Source organism: Aedes aegypti, unplaced genomic scaffold (genome assembly GCF_002204515.2).
Source record: "Aedes aegypti strain LVP_AGWG unplaced genomic scaffold, AaegL5.0 Primary Assembly AGWG_AaegL5_hic_scaff_1614_PBJ_arrow, whole genome shotgun sequence".
Taxonomy (NCBI): Eukaryota; Metazoa; Arthropoda; class Insecta; order Diptera; family Culicidae; genus Aedes; species Aedes aegypti.
In genome coordinates, this window is record NW_018735069.1 from 22,364 (window position 1) to 48,568 (window position 26,205).

A 26,205-nucleotide genomic window follows, 5' to 3' on the forward strand; every position below is an offset into this window, starting at 1 on the left:
TTTCATTGAAAATGCGTGTGTGGTGACGAGGTGTCGAGGGTAGAGTAGTAAACAAACCTTGCCTCATCTTGATCCTGTATCAAGCAGGCAAGTCAGTCAATTTTTGTTGGTAGTCTACACTGGTTATCGTTCCCGTATCGTGGCGGTATCTTGCAGGAGGCATTATTAATTTACAAATAGAAAAGATTTGTTGATACCGATGTATCTATAGCAGGCATATCATTGCAGTGTTCCAACACGATTAAGGGAAACGAGTAATTGTAACATAGTGAAGTTTATTGCATTTCGTGTAGTCTTGAGATATTAATAGATTTTTTTTAACTGCGATATCAGAAGTAGTCATTCATCATGAGCAAAGTATTGAATGAGGTTTGTGATATGTTGGACACCTACACTGGCCGGGATAAGGTAAGTATAGTTCCACGTAGCACAGGAAACTACTTTCACTTTTTATGTTATAACTGGCTCAACTAGCCAAAACAATGCTAAGAGATCAAGTTCAAATGTTTGCGTATGTTGGGCAAGGAGACCGGTTTTTTTATTTCCGCATGAGCGTATGCAAAAAATCGACCTCTAAAGTTAAATTTGCTAATTCACCCTTGTATTTTTTGCAGATTGTAAGAACACTATGTTACACAACAAAACTTGCATCTGGGATGTACTCAAGCAAAGATCCCGATTTTGCTAAGAAATTGGCCATCTTCAGTTCCAAAATGTCACAGACAAGGGCCACGCTGCGATTACTTGACGACTTACCAATGCTTAGTTATTCACTCAGTTATGGAACGGGTAGCAAGGTATTATGGATGGCTTTTTTACAAATCGTGACAATGTTTACTAAAGCTAAGATTCTTATAATAGGAACCAGACAGAATAATGGGCCTTATTGGCTTCATTACCAACATTATTGACCATGTGTACTATCCAGTCGACAAAATATGCTGGATGATAGAATACAAGCTCCTCAACGTAGAAAATCCCACCAAATGGGACACCATGAACTCTATCTTTTGGGTTGCGTCGATATACTTGAACCTTATGAAGTAAGTATTTTTTTTATCAAAGACCGACAAATTTCAACGAACATGTTTATCTTTATCTGAGCGATGAAATTTTCCGATTCACATTGATTTACTCTTATCTTGCCAAAAAAAGATTAGCTAAGTTTGACCGCGCAGCAAACAACGGCGATAATTGAATCTCACTGTGGTGTAGAAGAGGAACTCATTTTTTTTATTTATCTTATATCAGGCGAAAAAAAACTTTGCACTTAATTGTTGAGCTTCATGGTTGCGATAAATACTCATGTGTTAAGGCGATGATAAACCAAAATCAAACCTCGAATTTTAAAAGCACAAATATGGAGAACCAGGTATTCGCTCAAGCTAAAAACTTGATCAATTGGTCACTCGCTAATAGTATCCATGTGATTAAATTTTCAATGCAATCAAATTTTTTGCCATATTTATGCTCTTGAAAATCCTATGTGTGGCATGGTTCCATCTTCTCCAACCTCAGCGGGCGTAAAATTGACCAGTAGGGTAGATGTACCAATAGTGGAGGTACTAAGCACGTTTGAACTTCATTTAAACGCACAAATTCAAGATTCGCTAATATTGTACATGTTAATGTTGTAACGGGAAGTAACGACCGTTAACTTAATGAGAAAAATGAGTTAATCGCAGTAATCCACGGCATATCAGTGGAAAATTATACCTCCACTATTGGTACACTGTTCCTTTAGTTGCGGTATATTTTTAATTTGTGTTCCTACAGTTGCGGTATCCGTTGTTTTCTTATGGGATCCTCCACTATAGGAACACTTTATCGCAACTATTGGTACAAGCAAGTAAAGTTTTAGCAATTTTAGTTAGGGGAAGTGGTGGTAAAATGAACAGGGGTGGTAAAATGAACACCTTGCCTTTTACTGAGAAAAAACAAATTTCGATGATTTTTTATCACGCACGGACGATTTATAGCATAAGTCAGAGTGTTCGAGTTGATACTTAGGTCAATTGAAGTGAAAATATCAACGAAAACTAAGATTTTAGAAAACCACGTTTGAAAATTAGAACTGACGTAACTTTTAGCTCGGAAGACGGGAGGTTTTTCAGTGAGGTGAATATCGTTATAATATGAGGTCAAATCTGATACCTTTAGAAATCTTATTGAATGGGTTACGATCATAAATGGATATATTTTCGGTAGGGCAATATAAATTTTCAGAAATATTTGTTTTGCTCACGTTTTTTGCGTGATGTTCGTTTTACCACCAATAGCTGTTCATTTTACCCACATAGTGCAGGTAAAATGAACATTTACATGGTTTTTTGCTAGCGACAAAAATGTGTGAAAATTCAGGAATTTCAGTCTGATTTCGTGTCGCTGTTATAGATAACATCCCTGTTTTTGATGTTGTGGGATAGAACTATACAAATTCCTCGTTTTTCTATCAGAAACAAGAGGATTTCCTTAAGGTGTTCATTTTACCACCCCTTCCCCTATATTTCATCAATTTTAAAGCAATTTGAACACTCCTCTCAACTATTCAGTGTAGGGTAACCAATATATTTTGGACCTCTATATATTTTGGACCCCCTGAACCATTTTCCTGCAAATTTTTCCAGTTTAAATCGAAAGACCAATACAATCCGCATGCCATTTGGATAGATAGGACTATTCCGCACTTGCATCAAGCGTTTGTGCATGGAAAATGTGTTTATTTTATCTGAAATTAATGTAATTAAATCGGTTCATCCATGCAACCGTTACAACACGTTACAGACAGAAATTGAAAACGTCAGAAATTTTTCAAATGTAAACAAAAACTTTTTTCCAATTTATGAACTAAAAGCGTAGAATTTCTTCGCTATTCCATCGTCAATCGATTGATTAGACTATGGGAAAGCATATTATACAACCAGTGCCGTGGATTTTGTCGCTAAACGATAAAAAAATGCCGGGGGTCCAAAATATATACTTTGAGGGTCCAAAATGTATTGGTGTGTCCAAAATAATGAAAAACAATGCATCACAATTCAACTATTTTCGACGTCTTTTGAATCCTACATGACCGTATGGGCATTGATATCTCGTAGAAGAAGTTTTTCTCTACATTTTGGTATGTTTTTTGACTTAGTTACGCTGTGCAATTAATTAATTGGGACAAAAATGTAAAATCACTTCCTTAGGGGGTCCAAAATACGACCGTTACCCTATCAACAAGCCAATACGTCGATTGGCAGTGTCGGTTCTGTGATCAATGTAATAAAATCTGTGAAAACGGCACTACCGTAACTGTAGGAACACCCACAACTAAGGGAACACTTACCCTACTGGTAAATGATGTAATAATAAAGCTTTAAGTACTTAAGGGGCTGTCCATTAATTACGTAAGGGTTTATGGGGGACGGGGGGTCTGAGATTTCTTACGCGCCATACAATTTATTTTTGATTTTCATACAAAAAATCTTACCATGGGGGGAGGGGGGGTTGAAAAACCCCGAAATTTGTCTTACGTAATTAATGGACCGCCCCTAAAGCCATATATTTGGCATCCATTGTAAAATAAAGCTATTCTGATAGCTTCATGTCACCGCGCACGAACGGTACTTAAAATCTGGTTCTAAAGCAAATTTTATGGCAAAAACAGGGTGCCCATCTTGCCCCATATTTACCCATCCTAAGCCGTATCAAGCCATGTGATCGTTTTTCTAATTTTTATAACATTATTAATGAGATGCTTAACCCTCACAGTTAAAAATAATGAAGATTACATGTCATGTAAACTTCATTTATGCGATGTAAACATGACGTCATGTAAATTTAAGTCTGGAATCATGTAAATATGTGTTATATATTACGTAATCACGCAGGATCCTGCTAGATTACGTGACATATAATTGAAGTTTACATAACATATCATGTAATTTGTGCATAACATATCATCCAATTATGTGCATTATATGTCTCAGAAATTTACTCGTTCCTTTCGAACTGTGCTGGACTAGCTCATCTCGGAGGATTCGAGATTCGATAGCGTTACCGATTAGTCTTTACACGAATAAAGGTCGCGTAAAAACAGAATTCAGATAATCTTTTACATTGCTCACGTGACGAGATGTTATCTAAACAGTTACGATAACGGTTCGATATTGTTGCGAACTTGAGCAGGTACCATTATTTGGGGTAGCATTATTCAATTTCGTTTTTTATTAGACTGCTAAGACCGATAACATCAAAGTTCCGTTTGTGATTGATTTTTTTTGTTTTTGCTGATGTGATAACCATATAAAAAGTATATACTATATATTATATAGGGTGTCCCAGAAAGTATGGACACGATTTCACCATACTGCCATTTCAAGACTAGGAAAGATAAAAATCTGATTTTTACACATTTGATTACTGTACCCAACAAGAGTAGATTGCGATTTTTAATGGGAAATTTAATGTGTTGATAACGTAACATTTCTTTGAAGCATCTCTTATCAGTCTTGCACAAATCACATTATTTTTAAGCGACTTTGTTTTACAAAATTTGTTTTATATCAGAAAGTGTGCATAATAAAAATCTGAACAAAATCTTTTTATCAGCGACGATTTGATAATTGGTCGGCGTTAAGTCAGAGTGGACCAAGTGACATTTTTGATATTTCGAGAAAAATGGGTTTAAAGTCTAACGCTCTGTAATTTTTGAACTCGTTAAAATTTTCGTTCAATATTTCTACACGTCTTTATGTTACTTTCAAGTAATATAATGTGAAGTGAGAATCATGAAAAATCATAATCCAAACCTCTGATAGAACGATTTTTTGATTGACTATATGTACTTGGTCCACTCTGACTGAACTAAAGACCATCGTTCAGTGAGTTGGTTCACTCTGACTGAACAATTTCTTGAAAAATAACAATCATTTAATGCTTGCATGGTCAAATTGGGTGCATATCTCTAAGATAAACAGATTATCAATACCCTTCGACACCAGTATCGTAAATTCCTAAATAATTAATATAGTAAATACCAAAGTCAGTGGCATTACGATAGCTTGAAAATTAAGGTTTCGCAGGGTCAGGGCATTAAAGACCAGAAATATTCAAATATGCGTTCAGTCAGAGTGGACCAAGTGAAAATCTTGAGTACCGGCCAAAATATGCTGGTCCAATAAGCGGGTCCTAGGACATGCCATACATACACCATAGAACTACCGTAAACTTCTATCGGACTCGGAAATTGACTCAAAAAATGCAGTAATCAATCATTTTATTGCTTTTCAACAGTTGGTCCGCTCTGTCTGCACAGAATTTGTTGCAATTTCTGACCACCCATCCGAATATGGTAAATGGTCAAAAATCAAAATCAAATGCATCGAATTAAGTAATATTTATAAATTTCTATGGATGGATAAGTAGAAGAATGATTCGATGTCGAAAAATCTGCCAAATCTTCTTAAATGTTTTTCATTTCCTCGCATTCCTCAGCAGCGCGCTCATTTTCGCTGTTATGCTAATAAGCACTTGGTCCATTCTGACTGCACACTTTTATCGATATTTGTTGATCTTCCAAAGTAAATTTATTACATATCTCTCGCAGTTTACAGCATTTTTCAATTCTGATCAAAGTGTAACGGAGGTAAGATAATTTTGCATCTAATGAGAGAATAATCCAATTTTCCCAAGTTTTGTACTTGGTCCCCTCTGACTTAACGGCGACCAATTGATCGGTCTATCACTTATTGAAATTGAAATTTTAAACTTAAGCATGTAATAGTAGTTTACGGAACAAGTTGCAGAATGATGATTTTTACAGCACGAGTCGTAAATTTATCTTACGAGGCTTGCCGAGTAGGATAATTACAACGAGTGCTGTAAAAATCGAGTTCTGCAATGAGCTACGTACAACATTTTTTGCAATTTCATAGAAGACCACTTGAGGGTATCATAAATTGTATCGGAATGCATTCACCATCATTTTACAATTTCTGAAAAATTGTTGTGTAATGATTCATTACGCAACTGAAAACAGTTGCGAAAAGAGAAAGCGTTGTGTAATGAATCATTACAGCACTGGTTTCAGTTGCGTAATGACTATTCCCGCACTGCATACATCAGTGCAGGAAAGTAGGCCGTTTCATGACAGATTGGCGAGATGAAAAACAGCCTATTACGATGAGAAATTGCAAAAATTTGTATTTGAAATAAAAATCAGATTCCATCCGTGGTTGATTTGAAAATGGTCAAAAAAACAAATCCTTATATATATATATATATATATATATATATATATATATATATATATATATATATATATATATATATATATATATATATATATATATATATATATATATATATATATATATATATATATATATATATATATATATATATATATATATATATATATATATATATATATATATATATATATATATATATATATATATATATATATATATATATATATATATATATATATATATATATATATATATATATATATATATATATATATATATATATATATATATATATATATATATATATATATATATATATATATATATATATATATATATATATATATATATATATATATACGTCAAATCATGAGTAAATCAAAAATAAAATTGTCTTTCCAAGAGAATATGGATTGACCTTTCGTAAATCTGAAATGTATTATTTTTATTACTATTTAAAATATCTGACGACTTATAACTTCGTGATGTTGTCTTATGTGGAGAGAAAAGTTCGAGATTTTTTGAATTTTACCATTTGTGGTACCAAGTTGTACCAAGTGTTCTCTAACAAAGCCAAATAAAATTTCAAACAAAAATTTATGTGAAACATCCTTGATACAATGTACTTGAACTCACCACGGCGAAAGATTTTGATAAAAACATTTTTTACTAGTTATTTTTCAACAAAAACCAAATGAGTAGTCTTTGCTGACCAGATAAGAATTGATTTTATAAATTTAAAATTTTCAATGGTAACGATTATTAAATCAAACAAATTTATCACTGATGCTAGTTGAAATAGGCTATACAAAAATACAAAATATAAAAACATTCGATTGTTTGGAAAAGTACTATGATTTTCATTTTAAATGTCGTGCCCATCCTTTCTAGAACACCCTATACATGATTAACCATATAAGTAAACCCGGAGGTATTTAAAATAAGATGGATAATTTAATTGAATGCACGGGCTATTGCACAGCCCGTACTCTACTAACTTTCAAAATAAATAAATTTATACATAGGAAGTCGATGCCAGTAATGGACTCTTTGCGTATTCGATCCGTACGGTGCTGCCATCTGGAAAAAGTTTACTCGGTGCGTGAAGCGTCGAAAAGTTTGCCCAGAAAGGTATAGGAAGGGAAATTCCAAATGATTTTATAAAATTAACTACAAGAGCTATTGAAAAACTTTTCAGTAATTGTTGATAAACCTTTGATGAGCTACATTATAGACATATTATTTTGATTTTTATATTCAATATTCTGCGAATTCTACAACTTATCATAAATCTAACCCAGTACACTTAACAGAATTTAATAAAATTATGTTTTGAATATTTTAGAAGCCATATCCCAAACTTTTGCACGATACACCACACTGAGGGGTGAACCCAAACTTTTGCACGATGACTTGAATGACTGTTTCTTTGATTTTGAATAGTTTTCAAATTTTTCCGCAAAAATTTCGTGAGCGTCTTTCGAAGAATATAAGATTACGATTTTTATGACACCTTATTTTAAAATTTTTGTCGATCCAATGCTGAGGAAATTAGCTATGTTTTTTTCAGTGTGTTTTTTGAAAAAAATGTCGCAACTTTAAGTAAAAATTTAGATTGAAAAATTCAAAAAATGTTTTTGGAAAACTACATACACGTAGAATAACTCTTTGCCTTTCGAATGTGGCTTAGAGAGTTTCAATTGGACGTGTAATCCCAGAGATATGGACTGAACGCTTTTGTATGTTTGTTAGGTGGTGAACCCTAACTTATGCACGGGAGTGTAAATTGCTTATACTAGTTTGGCCACCTTATTCGGCTTAAGGGGCCAGGAATTCAGTTTATAGAGATATTTCAAATTGGACGGATCTAAGTCTTAGGATAATGTCTGTCTATTCTGCATACCACATACAAATCATGGGCTGCTTTTAGTGGGTCATCGGTGGTACGGGATCTTCCTACTCTTTTAGTTGTCTTCTCAGAGGTCTGGTTACAGATTTTACCTTTGTAAAACACTTAAGACTAGCTAAATGAAAAAGCGATCAACACTTTTTGAACAATCTTAAAACTTTCAGAAGGAAAGTAGGGGGTCATGCACAAATTACGTCCCGCTCCAAGGGGGGAGAGGTGGTCGAGCCAAGCGTGACAAGCCTTACAAAATTTTCAAAGGACTCATACAAAAAGTGTGACAAAGGGGGGGGGGGGGAGTGGGTCGAGAAAGTTAAAATTTAGCCGTCTACCATACCAAACTCCATTCATTGTATCTCTGTGCAAATTCGATTGTTCTGGTCAATCACGGAGTAGCAACTACGAATTGTACCAATTGTATTGTCATGTATGGTCATTAGTGTGGGACAAATTGTGGATTCTCGCTCTAGTCCACTTTTTGAATTGCATTTGGGTCCCATTATAACTGTGGGAAATTTCAGCTCGATCGGTGAAATTATAATTTAGCGCCAGCTGCTCAAAGTTTGTATGGGATTTACTATGGGAAAACTAACCTTTTCAAAGAAAAGATGCCAGAGGGCTGCCTCTATAAGCATTCTGAATACAGACTTCGATAGGTATTTTTATGATGATAATCATTTCCGAAGACCGCGAAATAACCCGATACTTGTGAACAAAGTTTTTCAATGAAAACCGATTGGCAAAGTGACGTTGATTAAGACTTATGTAAAGGACCGATCGATTCACCGATCGAGCTGAAATTTCGCATAGTTGTTAAGGGGCCCAAATGACACCCAAAATGTGGACTGGAACGATAATTTATATACAGGTCGGACTCGATTATCTGGAGTATCGATTTTTTTTCTTTCCGGATAATCGAATCCTTCGGATAATCGAATCACTTAAGAAAAATTAAGATCTATGATAAAAGAGCCGTAATATTATCTATTTTCGTTGTTTAATTTATATGATGCAGTGGCATAGCCAGAAATTATGTCTAAGACCATTAGGGGTCTTGAGAAGAAAACAAAATTTTTGACCAGCATGCCCAAAAAACCCCTTTTTCAAACTCCCCTTTTCTCACGTAAGTCCAAAACTGCTGAACCATTCATATTGTATATTGCAATACTTAATTATCTCAAATTTATGCATAAAAACAGAAAAACAAGAATATCAAAAACCATATTCTGGATAATCGAGTCTAAAATTCCGGATAATCGAATCCCGGATTATCGCGTCGCCGGACAATCGAGTCTCCGGATAATCGAGTCCGACCTGTATTCCATACAATCGAGTCCTAAGCTATTGGCCATGCTCTCCTCTGCTGACATAGACAAGACCGCGATTGTTGGTAATCAAGTATCAACCGCAACTATATTTCTCTGAATGTAGATATACACTATCCATTATAAGAATGAAATCGCATGTTGAAACAATCATACTAGCGTTCTGTCTGTGCCAGAACATAGTTAAATTTTCTGTGCCTTGGGGTCATGTTGAGCCCAAATTCAAATCGCGATTACTTTGTGCAATTTTAACGGATTTTTTATTTTTCTACGGTTTTGGAATGAATGAAAATAGCGAAACAGTTTTATATAAATGTATACTTTCTTTGGTAAAGGTTTGCTAAAGAGAGAAAGAGCCGCTATATTACCAATTGGTTGGTTGGAAATTTCATGATGGCACTAGCTCAGAACACATTGTTTTTGATTTCCCTTAACGGGTTTGGCGTTCTGTCACTAGATCTTAGGATGGTACTATGTTTTTTTTAACTCGTTCATTTATTTGAGGCTTAATCGCGTTTAACGCTTTACGGAGCCGAAATTCATTTTTTGTATTATTTACAAATCATTCACTTGTTCATACCAAAATTAGTATGGGATGGAGCCAGGGTACTCGTGGCAACTTGAGGTTAAGGGGGCAGGATCCGTCATTGATTTCGGAATTTTCAAAAGCAGTTTTAGCGTTCAAAATCAAGAACATTTACAGGAAATTTTTGATGGCTGCTTGGGCACGTCAGGAGTTAATCATCAATATTAACCTCCTTTTCCCGAGCAGCCTAGATAGCCGCGTAGTGTCGGTAGCGGTTGTTTCAACTGGCTAAGAATTAACACTACGGACTGCCTGTTCCGGTGGTAAAAGTCCACCTCACAGGTGACCCCTAATTTATGGTGTGATGCGTACCGTGCCTAAGAATGAATGGTTAGGGGGGTCTAAATAAAACCTAACCGCAAACGGAGCCTGTGGGGTACCAGGGCGCCCTCCACAGTATTGAGTCCTTCCTGTGCTACCCGGAGCAATGGTGCAGGTGACCTTGTGTTTCTCCGAGATAATCGGCTGCCCTTCTTCAGTCTCTATCTTGAGGCTTAATAAGGGTGGGATTATGAATATGTTGACATTTAATTTAAATTATCACCTATATGGATTCGCATTATGCGTTTTACACAGTGTATTCTGTGCTCTTTCGCCTTTGGCGACTTTCAATAGATACCGATCTGGTTTTTTTCGTTGCTGGTCTTTTTCGTGCTGAGATTGCAAAAAGCTTAATCCTGCCTAGTTTGGGTAGTGGCTACGGTTAGGTTAGCTCAGATCAATCTTCAGCATAAAAGAACAGCAACGATCAATCTTTGCAGACTCATGCAAAATGGTGCAGCCCAAGTGGCGCTAGTTCAAGAACCCTACTTTCGTAGAGGGAACTTCTATGTAGGTAACCTTGTGGACCCAGTTTTTGCTACTTTTAGCAAGTTTGAAATGGCAAACTCGCGCTCCATGCCCCGCGCATGCGTGCTCGTTAATAAAGCAATCGTTGCTACACTCATTTCTGAGTTAACTACCAGAGATGTATGTGCTGTCACAATCGATGTTTCTGTTGGTGACCTCAACAGGAAATACGTCTATTGTTCGGTATATTTACCACATGATGAACCATCCCCAACGGATGACTTAAAACGAGTTGTCGTACACTGCGTAACAAAAGGCCTTCCGCTGATTGTGGGCAGTGATGCCAATGCTCATCACATCATCTGGGGCAGCTCGGATATCAATTTGAGAGGCTCCAGTCTGATGGAATACTTAAGTAGTACAGACCTTGGATTACTTAACATAGGCAATCGCCCAACCTTCATGGTTTCTAATAGAGAAGAAGTGTTAGACATAACGCTCTGCTCGAATAGAATCAGTCACGAGTTGACGAATTGGCATGTATCAGATGAGGAATCATTATCTGATCATCGCTACATCTTCTTTGAACATTCAAATGTAACTGCGCAGACTTTGCGTTTTAGGAATCCCCGGTCAACAAACTGGGAACTCTACATTGAATTGGTTGCGACCAAATTTCATGGATATTCTCCGTCCATTGACAATCCAAGTGATCTGGATGATGCCGTTGATACTACAACATCCTACATTATGGAAGCTTTTGAAGAAGCATGTCCTCTGCGGTCTGTAAAGACTACAAGAGGGACCCCATGGTGGAATTCCGATCTGACTAGACTCAGGAAACAATGTAGAAGGAGTTGGAACAGACGCCGTTCAGCTGGATCAGAGTCGTTCAAGTCAGCTCGCAAGGCTTACAAGAAGGCTCTTCGTTCTGCTGAACGATCCGGCTGGAAAAACCTTTGTACAAATGTTTCCAGTTTGAGTGAAGTCAGTCGGTTGAACAAAATTCTTGCAAAATCTAAGGATTTCCAAGTGAACGAAATTCGCTTACCTAATGGTGACTTTACTTCTTCCGATGAAGAAGTTTTAGAATGTTTATTCAATACACACTTCCCCGGATGTGTGGACATAGCATCTACGGATGAACCAAATGTCTTTTCATGTAGTTACGAGTCTCTGGCCTCGGCTCGCAGAATCGTAACTACTGAATCGATTCAATGGGCACTTAATAGTTTTGCTCCTTTCAAATCTCCAGGAGCGGATGGGATTTATCCTGTTCTGCTCCAAAAGGGATTTGAGTTTATCAAACATGTTTTGAAAAAGCTACTTGTAAGCAGTTTTGCTACCGGGTACATTCCCAGATCCTGGCGTGATATTACTGTAAAGTTTATCCCGAAAGGAGGACGTGCGTCGTATGAGGAAGCGAAGAGTTTTAGACCAATCAGTCTGACCTCTTTTCTTCTGAAATGTCTGGAACGCATTATCGATCATCACATCCGTGATGTTTATTTGGCAAACATGCCTCTTCATGTGAATCAACATGCTTACCAATCTGGAAAGTCCACTGTGACTCTCTTACACAAAGTTGTTTACGATATCGAGAAAGCATTCGCTCAGAAGCAATCCTGCTTGGGTGTTTTCTTGGATATTGAGGGTGCCTTTGATAACGTGTCTTTCGATGCCATATTGGAAGCCGCACGAAACCATGGGCTACCTACAATGATTACCAATTGGATTCATCAAATGCTCAAAAAACCGACATCTCTTCTCGACATTGCGTCAAGCAGCGATTCGAAAATTGAGTGTTTGCGGATGCCCCCAAGGGGGAGTCTTGTCACCACTTTTGTGGAATCTCGTAGCAGATACGCTATTGAGGCAACTCAATAATTGCGGTTTTCCAACTTATGGATTTGCCGACGACTATTTAGCTCTGATAGTTGGTATGTGCATAAGCACCCTATTCGACCTGATGCAAAGTGCTCTTCAGGTAGTCGAGAGTTGGTGTCGCCAATATGGCCTTTCGGTTAACCCGAATAAAACATCTATTGTTTTGTTTACGGAAAGACGAAACCGCGATGGAATTCGACCTTTACGTCTTTTTGGCACTGAGATTAATGTGACTGATCAAGTAAAGTATGTCGGAGTCATTCTAGATTCCAAACTTTTATGGACAGCTCACATTGATTTCAGAGTCAAAAAAGCTTGTATGGCCTTCGGTCAATGCCGGCGAACCTTTGGTAAAACTTGGGGCCTCAAACCCAAATATATCAAATGGATTTACACAACAGTTGTTCGACCAATATTGGCATATGGATGTCTTGTGTGGTGGCAAAAGGGCGAAGTGAGAACAATCCAATCAAAATTGGGCCATCTCCAAAGGATGTGCTTGATGGCGATGTCTGGTGCGTTCTCTACAACTCCCACAGCGGCGCTCGAGGCCCTTTTCGACGTTGCGCCACTACACATATATCTTAAACAAGAAGCACTTTCTTGCTCTTACCGTTTATGGGTACTGGATCTACTGGAGAAAAATCCAGTGAATCGTAGATCTACACACACTTCGTTGTTTCCACTTTTGGTGAATTGGGACAAAATTGTCCTTGCTCCAAGTGATCTCACAATTGCTTGTAACTTTCCTTACAGGACATTTACCACACAATTCCCTTCACGGGAAGAGTGGACGTCTGGCTATTTGGAAAGAAGTATATCAAACAATATAGTATGTTACACTGATGGCTCCCTTCTTGAAGGTAGAGCTGGTGCAGGAGTATATTCTCGTGAGCTAAGGCTGAATCAGTTTTACTCACTTGGTAGAAACTGCACCGTTTTTCAGGCGGAAATATTTGCTCTTATGTGTGGAGTGCAATCAGCACTTCAACCAGCGCGTAATGGGTAAAGTCATATACTTCTGTTCAGATAGTCAGGCTGCTATAAAAGCTCTCGCTTCGGCCAACTCAAGGTCGAAGCTTGTTATCGCATGTCGAACTCAAATTGAGGAACTGAATTCAGTCAACTCTGTCAACCTTGTATGGGTACCTGGCCATTCTTCCATCGTTGGAAATGAATTGGCTGATGAGCTAGCTCGCGATGGAGCATCGCATGACTTCATTGGCCCTGAGCCGGCTATTCCAATTTCGAAGTGCTGGGTGAAGCTTCAGATAAACTCTTGGGCGCAACTCAGCACAAGCAATATTGGAATAGTTTGGAGTCGTGTCGTCAAACAAAATTGTATATTACTGAGCCATCTCCAAAGGTGGCGAAGTATTTAACAAATCTGTCAAAGCAGAATTGCAGTCTCTTGGTCAGAGCGTTGACAGGCCACTGCCGACTCAACTATCACATGGCAAATATTCAGCGTGCTGACTCATTTGTGTGTGATAGTTGTGACTCCGATTATGGAACTTCGTATCACCTGATATGTAACTGTCCAGTTTTTGCGCAAATGCGATTCCAATTACTTGGTAAACACTTATTAAGTGAAACTGAATACAGAAGCCTGAATCTTCAGGACATCCTGTTATTCTTAACCCGCTGTGGTAATGAGCTATAGGCTCTCTTTACGCTCATGCGTTTTGCAGTGCCCTTTTTAGGGCGCTGTTCGAACCCATTGTGGTATGGAGCTACATGCTCTCATTTCGCTTATGCGATCTTCCCTCTTCAAGGGACCCCACTCCTATTTCCTCCCATCTTTCCCTTCCCTTTCCTCTCCCATCGGGTAGATGATGAAATAGGCTCAAATATGGCGATGGCACAAATCTCCCAACTGGTGGGGGAACGTGCCTTTGGAGCCGGCCTTCTGATACCTGAGCCCAAATTCAAATCGCGATTACTTTGTGCAATTTTAACGGATTTTTTATTTTTCTACGGTTTTGGAATGAATGAAAATAGCGAAACAGTTTTATATAAATGTATACTTTCTTTGGTAAAGGTTTGCTAAAGAGAGAAAGAGCCGCTATATTACCAATTGGTTGGTTGGAAATTTCATGATGGCACTAGCTCAGAACACATTGTTTTTGATTTCCCTTAACGGGTTTGGCGTTCTGTCACTAGATCTTAGGATGGTACTATGTTTTTTTTAACTCGTTCATTTATTTGAGGCTTAATCGCGTTTAACGCTTTACGGAGCCGAAATTCATTTTTTGTATTATTTACAAATCATTCACTTGTTCATACCAAAATTAGTATGGGATGGGAGCCAGGGTACTCGTGGCAACTTGAGGTTAAGGGGGCAGGATCCGTCATTGATTTCGGAATTTTCAAAAGCAGTTTTAGCGTTCAAAATCAAGAACATTTACAGGAAATTGTGTTCACGGTATTTGAATCTCGAACCGAAACACAGTGAACACATTTTCATCGTATAATTTATAGATTTTAACAGAAAAAACTGTTTTTGAAGTTTCGATGATGACGATGATTACGATGACGGAGCGTTGAGCGTTAATGGTCACAATTTTTGGAAGGAAGGACATGGTGAGGATTGGGTTTAGGGTTTTCTGCAGCTCATCCGGGAGGTATATCGTGGTAACTCGTGGTAACGTGTAATGGCGTTGGTACCAATTTCTTGCCGGTATTTGTTCTGCCGGATGGCCAGGATCCTCAATCCAACACAAAGGGGACAAAACACAGAAAAAAAACTGGGGAAGAGAACACAAGAGAATTAAACTTTTATACTGGTTCAAGCGAAGAAAATCGAAAATTGCGACCATATAAATGAGATCGCGGGTGTCCAACACATCTCTAACAGGAACATAGGGTTGTCTACCTCCGGCCGCAAGGTATCCAAAAGTTGCGCTCTGGAGGCGTCCATATCCGAGCATTTCCATCCAAACTACGTGATCGATGTCATCATAACCATAACCACACCTATTACAAATATTGTTCAGCGCGAGGTTAATTTTGACATCACGCGAATGAAATCTCGACTTAGATCCAAACCGTTCCACCACGCTCGGCAAGGAAACTCTAGGAATTATGGAATGTAACCACCGTCCCAGTTTGGCCATTTAGCCAATCGCTTTGCAACCGTGAAGAGAACTTTGACGTACTATATGAAACAATTTATCGTGTGGAAATTCTTCTATCATATATCTCACCTTCCTCTGCGCCCACCTTGCGAGAGAGACCGCCTTCTCATTGCCATAAATTAGGCAATGTAAAGGCAACCCATACAAAGGTAATCTTATATGATCTTTCGACCAGTGCACACATCTGCTCTCTTATTTTTGTAAGAAAGTAAGATGCATACTTTACAGGTTTCATCGATCGGAGTGCCTCAATAGAACTGAGGACTATTCGAGAAGATGAAGAAGTGGTCTGCGAGCATGTTTGAGATCATTCCCAAAGCGAAGTTGATTGCTGCCAGCTCAGCAACGTAAACCGGTGCAAGGTTCCTGAAGTTTTCGGAAGGCGGAAGAGAAACACCGAAGTCAGTGGATCCATTGATACGGGACCCGTCTGTGAAATAATCTCCTGTAGGAATCGACATTTTGGTACTTTGCGTTAAAAATTCGTGGAATAGTTAAACATCGAAGTTGATCTGGAATTCCATGAACAGCTTATTTCATGGACAAATCGTATTCAACAGAGGAACTGTCATTGGTGAAGCGTGCACGTGGAGGATTATAACATTGAAGGCTAATGTCAAATGACATTGTAGTAGAGATAAACTCTTATGAATTTTGACTGAGCATTCAGTTTGAGCAATTCTTTCGAAGTTTTCGATGACGAGTGTGTTGCTCACTCCACACTTAATAAGTATTCTGAGCGAGAGCTCCCAGAATCGGTTCTGTAGCGGTAAAACCCCTGCCAGAACCTCTAGGCTCGCATTATGTGTAGAGTGCATACACCCTAAGGCGATACGCAAACAACGATATTGAATTCGTTTCAATTTGATATTGCCACCTTGCTGCTGAGAGAAAACAGAAAGAGCCATACTCTAGAACAGAGAGAATGGTTGTTTTATAGAGTTTTATGAGGTCTTCCGGGTGAGCACCCCACCATGTTCCGGTAATTGTTCGTAAGAAATTGATCCTTTGTTGGCATTTTTCCGTTAATATCTAATATGGGTTCGCCAAGTGTCTTTAGAATCAAACCAGACCCCAAGGTATTTTTGAAGTTAAAGACTGGTCGATGTCAGTTCCCAATAGCTTAAGCTTTAGTTGGGCTGGACTCCGCTTCCTAGAAAATACAACCAGTTGGTTTTTTTGCGGGGCAAACTCTATCCCTAAGTTTCTAGCCAAGTGGATAGATTATCAAGGGAATTTTGCAATGGTCTTTGCAAGATTTCTGCTCGTGGGCCCTTCACGGCATCATCTGCAAGTTGCCAAAGCGTGCATGGTTCTTCCAAACAGTTGTCAATATCTCTAACGTAAAAATTATAAAGCAAGGGACTCAAACATGAGCCTTGGGAAGGCCCATATAGCTTATTCTGGAAGTTGTCAGTTGGCCGAGAGTGAAGCTCATATGCTTTTCTGACAACAAATTGTACAAGAATTATTCAATAACCCAGGTATTGCCATTATTGTGCAGGTTTCTGACAATTTTCTATGTAAACTGAATCAAAATCGCCCTTATGGCGACACGGGAGACGCGCGTTATTTTCCCTATCTTTTGTCTCACTCTAACAATTATCATCAAAACTTTATGGAAACAAATCTCGAGTTATAGTGAACCGATGATGCTTGAAAATGTATTGGGTTATGCACTACATATATAGAATCATAGTGATACATTTTTCGCAGTCGATATATGGAGTGGGTTCTTGGGATTTGCTTCTTCAAATGGATAGGGTGATTATGATGACGTCCCGTGCGGCCTTAATATCCAGAAAAACTGAAGCCAGTTGCTCCATGTCGGCAAAGGCTAATTGAATATCTGATGAAAACAACGCTAGACAATCGTTTGTTCCTTTACCCTGCCGAAACCAAATTGAGTATTGGAAAGCATAATGTTTGATTCGACCCAGTGATCGAGTCAGGCTAGGATCATTTTTTTCTAACAATTTCCTTAAACATGATAACCTAGCGATCGGGCGGTATGAATTGTGATCAGACGCTGGTTTCCCAGGCTTTTGCACAATGTCGTGCTACATGAATGAGTTGAACAGATCAAGCAACCGTCTTTTAGCGATATCGGGGAGATTTTAAGAAGATTGAACTTGATCATATCGCGTCCCGGAGAGGAGTTGTTAGATGAAAGAAGAGCCATAGAAAATCCAGCATAGTGAATGGCCTGTCCAAAGAATCGTCTCTTGGAGTTTCCCAGAGAGGCGGATGAGCTGGAACTGAGTCTGGAAAGACCTTTTTTGCGAAGTTGAATATCCAACGGTTGGAGTACTCATCACTATCATTTGCGGATGAGCGGTTTCGCATGTTGCGAGCCACTCTCCAAAGCGTCGACATTGATGTTTCTCGTGAGAGGCCATCAATGAAACGGCGCCAATAACTACGATTCTTCGCTTTGATTAGATTCTTCAGCTTTTTTCGAGCTTCGAGTATTCTAAACAAAGTTCTGAGGTACCACATCTACGAAAAGCTTTGAAAGCATTAGATTTTCTCGATACAACTGAGTGCATTCATCACCCCAGCCAGGTGTGGCTGGTCTTCTTTTGAAGGATTTACTTGGAACTCGTTGTTTTTGGGATTCTAATACACTTTCATAATTCAATTCTGTTAGGAATCGATACCCAACGGTGGGAGGGAGTTGAATGATTCGATTCCGAAGTTACCGCTGATGCAAATTTTTGCCAATCGATATTCCTAGTGAGGTCAAAAGAAACCTGAATTGACTGCTCTGACATTTCACAATTATTTCTGATGGACGTTATTATGGGTAAGTGATCACTACCATGGGGATCATCGATCACCTTCCACATGCAATCGAATGATAGTGAACTTGAACCCAAAGACAGGTCAATGCGGCTTTCTTTGTCGTTGGATGAAATACGTGTCACTTCACCTGTGTTCAAAATGTTCAAGTTGAAATCGCGCATAAATCATAGCAAATAGCCGCTCTACAATCGTCATAAGATTCGCCCCATCCAGTACCATGTGAGTTCATATCACCCAGTATTAAAACTGGGGATGAGAGCATGGAGACTGCATTCCAGAGATGACGGTGGTTTATTGAAACTCTTGGAAGAATATAAACAGAAGCTACGCAAAGATCTTTACTCTTTACGTTTTCTATGCCTGGATGGGTCGGGATTAGGATTCTGTAGAATGAATGGCACTTTTTGATCCCTAAAGTACTCCTCCGTAATTATCATCTCGATCTGGCGTATAATGTTAAAATCGTAGAAGTTAAGATCATCTTCAGAAGAAAGCCATTGTGAAACAAAGTGCAAATATATCACAATCAGAATTGTGAAGCAAAAACTTAAATGTGTCTATTTAGGTTTTAGACTATGACAATTTTACTGTAGCACAGTGATCACATCTTGTACCTCACTCGATGAACATCGAAAGATATGATCGAAGCAAGGAGAGGCCACGAGATAGTCAATTCGCTGAGATGCTCTTCTATTGCGTGGAGAAAAAGGTCGAGTATGCCTCTGAAAGAGTCTGAAACTCCGAGGGCATCACATATCCCAAGTAACAATTTTAGTTTTACGAATTACTTCCAGGGTGCTATAAATAAACGCACATAAAACCACGGTCAAGGAACTTTTGCCTTCAGCGCATCCCCCAAAACCTCCTGTAGGCTAGAATGTGACTAGTTGCCACTCTTAAAGAGGCTATGAAGTGTATATTTATGTCACACAAATAAAGCAAAATAGCATCCAATGATAGCTATTTCGAGGCCGCTTGTTATAGATGAATGTCGCTTCATCATGAAAATGATTTTATTATAACGTCGATCTTGCCGAATTTATTCCAACGTAAACAAAACAAAATATGATTGAAAAAAACTTCTGTGATAATTTATTTTGAAGTGCTTTTTGTTTGAAGTGAATTTCTCGAAAACTTATTCTAACAGACTCAAGTCAAAAAAAGTATACAAACTTACTTTATCGATTCTACGTGTTCGCAGACGAAATTCTACACGTTGCGCTCTGAACCAACTCGATTTTTCACTTTTAAAATCGTTTATTTCCGGATTTACAAAACGACGAAAGTAAGATTCTCAACTTTCGCAACCTAACCACTACTTTCGCCGCCCCGCTGTATGGAGAGACAAAGTGACTTAACCACGAATCAAAACAAAAACACACTTGAGCCGATATTACACTGGTAGAAAAACGTCGAAAGTAACTGAATAAATCGGCTTATCATTTGTAATATTTTTTTTGTGGGAAATAACAGGAACTCCTAGTTTTTTGAACGCGAGCTTAATGTATGCAAAATTTAAGCGATGTACACGGCAAAAAAAAATAAAAGTTGATTAATTTTAAAACAGTTTTTAAAAGACAGGTTTGTGATCTTCTGAATTAATTTTCTCAAAAACCATATGAAAGTTACTTACGTCGATTTTGAAAAAAGTAATCGAGATTTATTTGGGATATAGTGCCAAATCTTTAGTGCCGAAAGAGATTTACTGTGAAATGTGATGAGAAAGAAGCAAATTTACCCAGTGCCCCTTCTGAAAGTGGCATATTTGTAGTTATTTAGCAAATTGCTAAAATAAATCGCCAGGTGAATAATTCATCATTTCTTGGTTTGATGGGGCAGTAATTGTGCTTTAAATTATATTCAGTCAGTTTAATAATCACACCATTGGCATCTTATCAGCGAATCTTATGGAGATTAATATGATTTGAAAACATGAAATTGTGGCAACCGGAGTGAAATTAATATGGCGGAACCATAATTGGTAGGAGTGTAGTCGACAAATGCTGTTTTGTTACCATAAATACACAAATAAGGGCACACTGTTATGATTCAGGGTATTATATGCTGCAATAAAGCTGGTTTTGTAGCCACAAAATTTTAACTTTAAAGTTTGTCTCTAAAAGGGTTTTGAAAACAGAAAGCCAAAGCAGGACAGTTCGGTTTTGCGTCGTCCGATTGATTTTGGGTGACGGATTCGCGCGTTTTTGTTGCCGGAGAATTTTTTTTCCCCGTTTTGGAGGCGTCTTGCTGGGTAGTGCTTCGTGAAGCCCAAGCAGGACAGTTCGGTTTTGCGTCGTCCCGACTGATTTTGCTGACGGATTCGCGCGTTTTTGTTGCCGGAGAATTTTTTTCCCCCTGTTTTGGAGCGTTTTGCTGGGTAGTGCTTCGTGAAGCCCAAGCAGGGACAGTTCGGTTTTGCGTCGTCCGATTGATTTTGCTGACGGATTCGCGCGTGTTTTCGTCGCCGGAGATTTTTTTTTCACCTGTTTGGGAGCGTCTTGCTGGGTACGTATTTGGGAAGGCCCAAGCAAGACGGTTTATTTTCGGGACGCCAAGAAGTTTTGCTGTCAGTGTCAGTTTTGTGTTCAGTCGAGAATGGATTATCAACTGGTGAGTTCGTTTCATGCTTATGATAACACATATTTTCTTGAAAGCGTAACTTTTATGTAATATTAAAACAAACTTTGTATGGTTCGTCACTATATGTGTCGGCATTATGCTTTTTTCTTATACAATATGAATATACATATATTTTTCTCTTTTTGACATTATTAAAAATTATTTATTAAAAAAAATCTTTTGAATTGTTCGACATTGTGAATGTTGACGTATTTTCTAAAACTTCTACCATATCGAGACAAAATGCACAGTAATACTTATATGTAATTTTCAAACAAACTATGTATGATTCGTCACTACAAGTGTCGGCATTATTCCTGTTTCATATAAGTTAAAATATATACATGTAATTTTCAGTTTTCGTCATTAATAAAAACGTCTTTTGAATTGTTCGACATTATAGATGTTGACGTATTTTTCAAAAAACTTCTCGAGACAAAAATACAAAAACTAGCTTTAAATACAAGTCGTATATTTCCCCCTTGTCCATGGATCGCATCACCGACCAGAGGTGACTCCCAGATCTTTTCCTCCCTCACTAATAAACACCCTTCCCGTGGTGATTGTGGAGATGCAGAGGTATTCTCGGTCTCTAGAAGCAACAATCATTACACCCTAACATTCCTTCCCCATCCCAACTGACTGTAAGGACTTGGCCGGCGCCGTTATTGATCAATAATATTAGATCTGCTAAAATTGCACTTCGAGAGTAAGCGGAAACTCCCATCCCTTATTCATTTGGATCGTAGTGCAATTCTTACCAGTTCCGATCAATCACGGAGTAGCAACCATTGACATGTACAGTCAGTCTATGCTATGCTATGCTATGCTATGTCTCTAAAAGGTTTTGAAAACAACTAAGAGCTGACTAACAAAATATCATCTTCTAGCAACGTTAAATGTCACCTCTAGCTATCATATCAATTACGTGACTGTCATAAAACATTAATAAATCCACACGAATGTCAAATTGCTGTGGAATCGTTACTTGGATGCGATCCACAAGGGCCGTAAAAGTTATCAGTCCTCGCTTGGCCCGGGGGTTTTCGAGGAAAAGCGAGGGACTTGAGTAGCTTTTTTTCTTGCTATCTTGTCTAGAGCTTCTTTTCGAAGTATATTTAATCGGTGGAGGCGGGGCGGCAGATCTTTGCTATAGCACGAAACGGATGTATCAGAGACCTGTTTCTTCGACATTTTCAAATTTGCCCCACCTCCTTTGGAGTTAGGCAAACTTTTGAGAGAAGATTTAAATGCCTTACGGCGCAGTCCCGGAGAAGATGGAGACTTTCTTTTTCCGGGTGCGTGTACCTCCGAAGAATCTCCCCCATCGGTTTCGTCGTCGTACGCTTCGTCGGAAGACAACTCTTGAAAAGAGTAACCAACTGGGATGGCTGATGAAGACTCTTTTGCTGGCGGATTTAAAGATTTCACCATACCTCTTCTTGGAGCGCTTTACAATGGAGCGACTCTCATTTCGAATGCGCCTTTTGTATGCCGGGCATTTCTGCCAAGTCATGCAGATCCTTGCTACAGTAGCTGCATTTTTCAGCTTCCTGTGTGCAAGCATCTTCTAAGTAAGCTTGGTTGCATTTGCCACAACGCGGCTTGTTGTCGCAAAAGCTACCACTGTGACCAAGTTGCTTGCAGTTGGTACAATTTAATACATTCGGCACGTAAAGGCGCATTGGGTAAAAAACACTATCAATGCAAACAAATTTTGGGAGGACGGAACCAGGAGAAGTCACTCGAAACGAGGCTGATGGCGAAAATACTTTTTTATTTCCTTCCATGGAAACTGATTGCAGTTGTTTGCAATCCAGTATAGCCACATCAGGAATTGACCGGTTATCAAAAACGCCTTTGCCAGTCTTTATGTCTTCGCATGTCAGACTCGCGTCAACGATTTTCCCTTCCACCTCTAACTCTTGAGCAGAAATGTAGACATAATATTCCACAGTAAAAGCCTCATGATGAGCAATCTCATTTGCTGCTTTGTAACTAGGTGCAGTTACACGCAGCTTGGATTGTTTTACTTGATGAAAAACGATCCTATGATATTTACGCGTCAGCTCTCGAAAGATCGAGAGCACATTCAAAATCTTATTTTTGAGCTGGAAATAGACAACCCAAGGCCCTGCCGAAGATGCTTGATAAAACCGCGTTCTAGCAACAAGATCTTCAGGAGGCGTATCGCCTCCATCCGATTCGTCCATGCGGGAGATTTTCAACTTTTCAACCGCAACCAAATAAACAAAACAAAAAAAAATGTAAAAAGAAAAAAAAAAACAACAAAAAAATGCGAAGAGAAAAAAAACTTAACCAATCAATGGGCTACTTCGTACACACCTCCCCTATACGGGCAGAATAAAAAAAAACTAAGAAAAAAAATTAACCGATCAGTGGACTATTTTGTACCCTACTCCTCTATTCGATCGAAACAATCGAACCGGGAGAGAGACAGAAAAGAAGCGAAAACAAGCTTGACCTCAACACTGTTTATTCGGAGATGTGAAAGCAATTCAATAGGTATACAATTTATACTTATCCTTTACGTTCGATGTACAGCAGGAGAACGTTCACGCACCGTAGGTAGCAGACCGACTTCTGCTTTGAAAAGAAATCAATCACTTGGAGCTGATTGTGATGACTTTTTTCAATGCGGTGGAACGATACTAGTTACACTAGTTCGCTTCCTTCGCAAAGCGCGATCGCCCAAGCACAAATATTGCACTAAACTAGTCGTAGGGTTAGTGTTCCCTTAGTGGACAGTCTCCTATAGTCGCACTAGTGGCTTTTTACGGCCGTTTTGCTATAAATCTTTTGAAAATATTTTTTGACATGAAGGTCAGGAGCTATTTATCTAAGTACCATTGATACACATTTTGATTTTGTTCAAAAAATGATCGAAATAATTAGTTTTGCTTAAAATTTGAGCTCCCTTGCGCCTATAGTAATCCTATTGTTCCTGTAGTAGCACTACTGAGAGAAACTGTTTTTTATTATACGAAATAATCAATGAATTAAGAACTTTTTTTACATCAAAAGAAAGCTTTTGCTCCACACTTTGAAGGAAAAATATAGAAGCTTTGTAAAAATATGGTTTTGATTAGTATTTTGCCAACGCCGTGATGCTAGTGCTACTATAGGAACAGAAATTAGAAATAGTGCTACTATAGGCACATGTATTCCTATAGTGGCACAAGCGATAATAAATACAAACATATGAGTTCTAGTAGTTTTCATATTTTTCCCTCAATACCAAGATAAAAAGCTTTCAGATGATATAAAAATACTTACGCTAGCGTTATTTTTCGATTTTATACGAATATTTGTTCTTAGCTATGCGGCTATTGGTACATTAACCCTACTTGGAAACAATTCGAAAATACTGAACCAAAAACCCACGCGAGCGGTGGGGGAAAACAAAAAGTACTTTGCAAAAGTGCCGTGCGATGAGACCGGGAAACAGTCAACCGACTCGTACAAGCGCTAAGCAAGGAATGGTACTATGTTTTGATGATTTGGAGGATTTATGTCTTCAGCAAAGTTGCTCATTGGTCTGGTCAAAATGTTATGCACTGGCTGTTAACTTAGTTCAACAGCTAGGAGGCTCTAGTGAGCTACAAATATTTCAAAATTAGTCTCATGATGCAAAATAGCTAACAAATCTGTGTTTTTGGCAAAGTAATTCGTTAGGTTTAAGACTTTGTGATGTATGAATAATGAATGGTTACACACAAAACAGTTGTTAGGTAAAAACTACCATTTAGGTGGTTAACTTAAGCGCTCGCACCGGTAATTTTTAGCAGATCAGAAATTTGCTCGATTTTATCATGTCTGTAGTCGAAATCATATTGGTGGAAATGATGTCTGTCGAATGTAAGTCAAATTTTAATATTCACTAGCGGCTCATAGTGGTGAAATATGGAACCAATTTAACAAGCAATTTGTAGCCTTTGAAAATACACTCCAGTGCAAGAGTTTGGGTTCACCCCTTAAAACATATATAAAAGTGTTTGTCCATATCTATTTGAAACATTCTTTCACGGTTGTATTCGTTTAGGACTCCGAAGTGTGGACGAAAAAGTTTAGGGAAGTAGTCGGAACAGTTAAAAATGTTCCAAAGTTTCAAAATTTCGCTAATTTCGGACCTATTTTTACAATCATCATCCCTTCCAGCGATGAATCACCCTCCTTTTGAGTTTTCATATATTGTTTCTCAATAAAACTCAATCAAATTTTCGTTTCAAATCTGACAGAAAAATTCAAAATCCGCACAAATCTCGCGAAGTTATCGTGATTTGAATTTATGACACTCCAAGGCATAGACAACGTACTATTTTGAAAAAAAAAAATCACTCAAAAAACTAATTTGCAATATTTTTTGAAAAAAAAAAACTAGAAATCAGTTTACTAACGAAAAAGTTGCAGCCCTTCATAATGCCCTGGGGTCATAATTACTCGAGAACACAGACAAAGGGTTAAATATTACATCACCTTGAAGAAATAAGCATTACCTAAAATAAATACTTTTTTTTAATATAATTTAACTTTCGGCAGAGTTTAACGGTATTCTATAATTCAATGTCTTTTATTTTTTTTCCATTAGGTTCTTTCATTTGACTATATACTTGTTACAACTTCTGTTACAACAGAAATTTTTTCGACCTAATTAATAGAAATTTCATTAAAACTGTTCTACACGAAATTTTAATGTAGATACTTGGGGTCGATTCAGATAAAAAATAGAGGAAAAACGATATTTTAACTATTGCCATTCATTTTTCTTCTCATTTTTTTTTTTCAAAATAGGACAATCCGAAGCTACACCGTAATGGAACAGCACAAAACGCACATCAATAAACCAGAAAATGAATCAAGGTACATTCCGTTAGAAAAAAAAATACACCTG

At 38.1% G+C, this 26,205-nt stretch overlaps 1 protein-coding gene across 1 annotated transcript; it reads left to right on the forward strand.

The window, feature by feature from the left end:
- Nucleotides 1-71: 71 nt before the first annotated feature.
- Nucleotides 72-26,187, forward strand: LOC110680585 (peroxisomal membrane protein 11C-like; the record flags this gene model as incomplete). Its single annotated transcript, XM_021856384.1, has 4 exons — nucleotides 72-408; nucleotides 615-797; nucleotides 862-1,043; nucleotides 26,106-26,187. Coding segments are annotated over exons 1-4 (507 nt in total), but the record flags the coding sequence as incomplete, so codon positions are not given.
- Nucleotides 26,188-26,205: the final 18 nt, after the last annotated feature.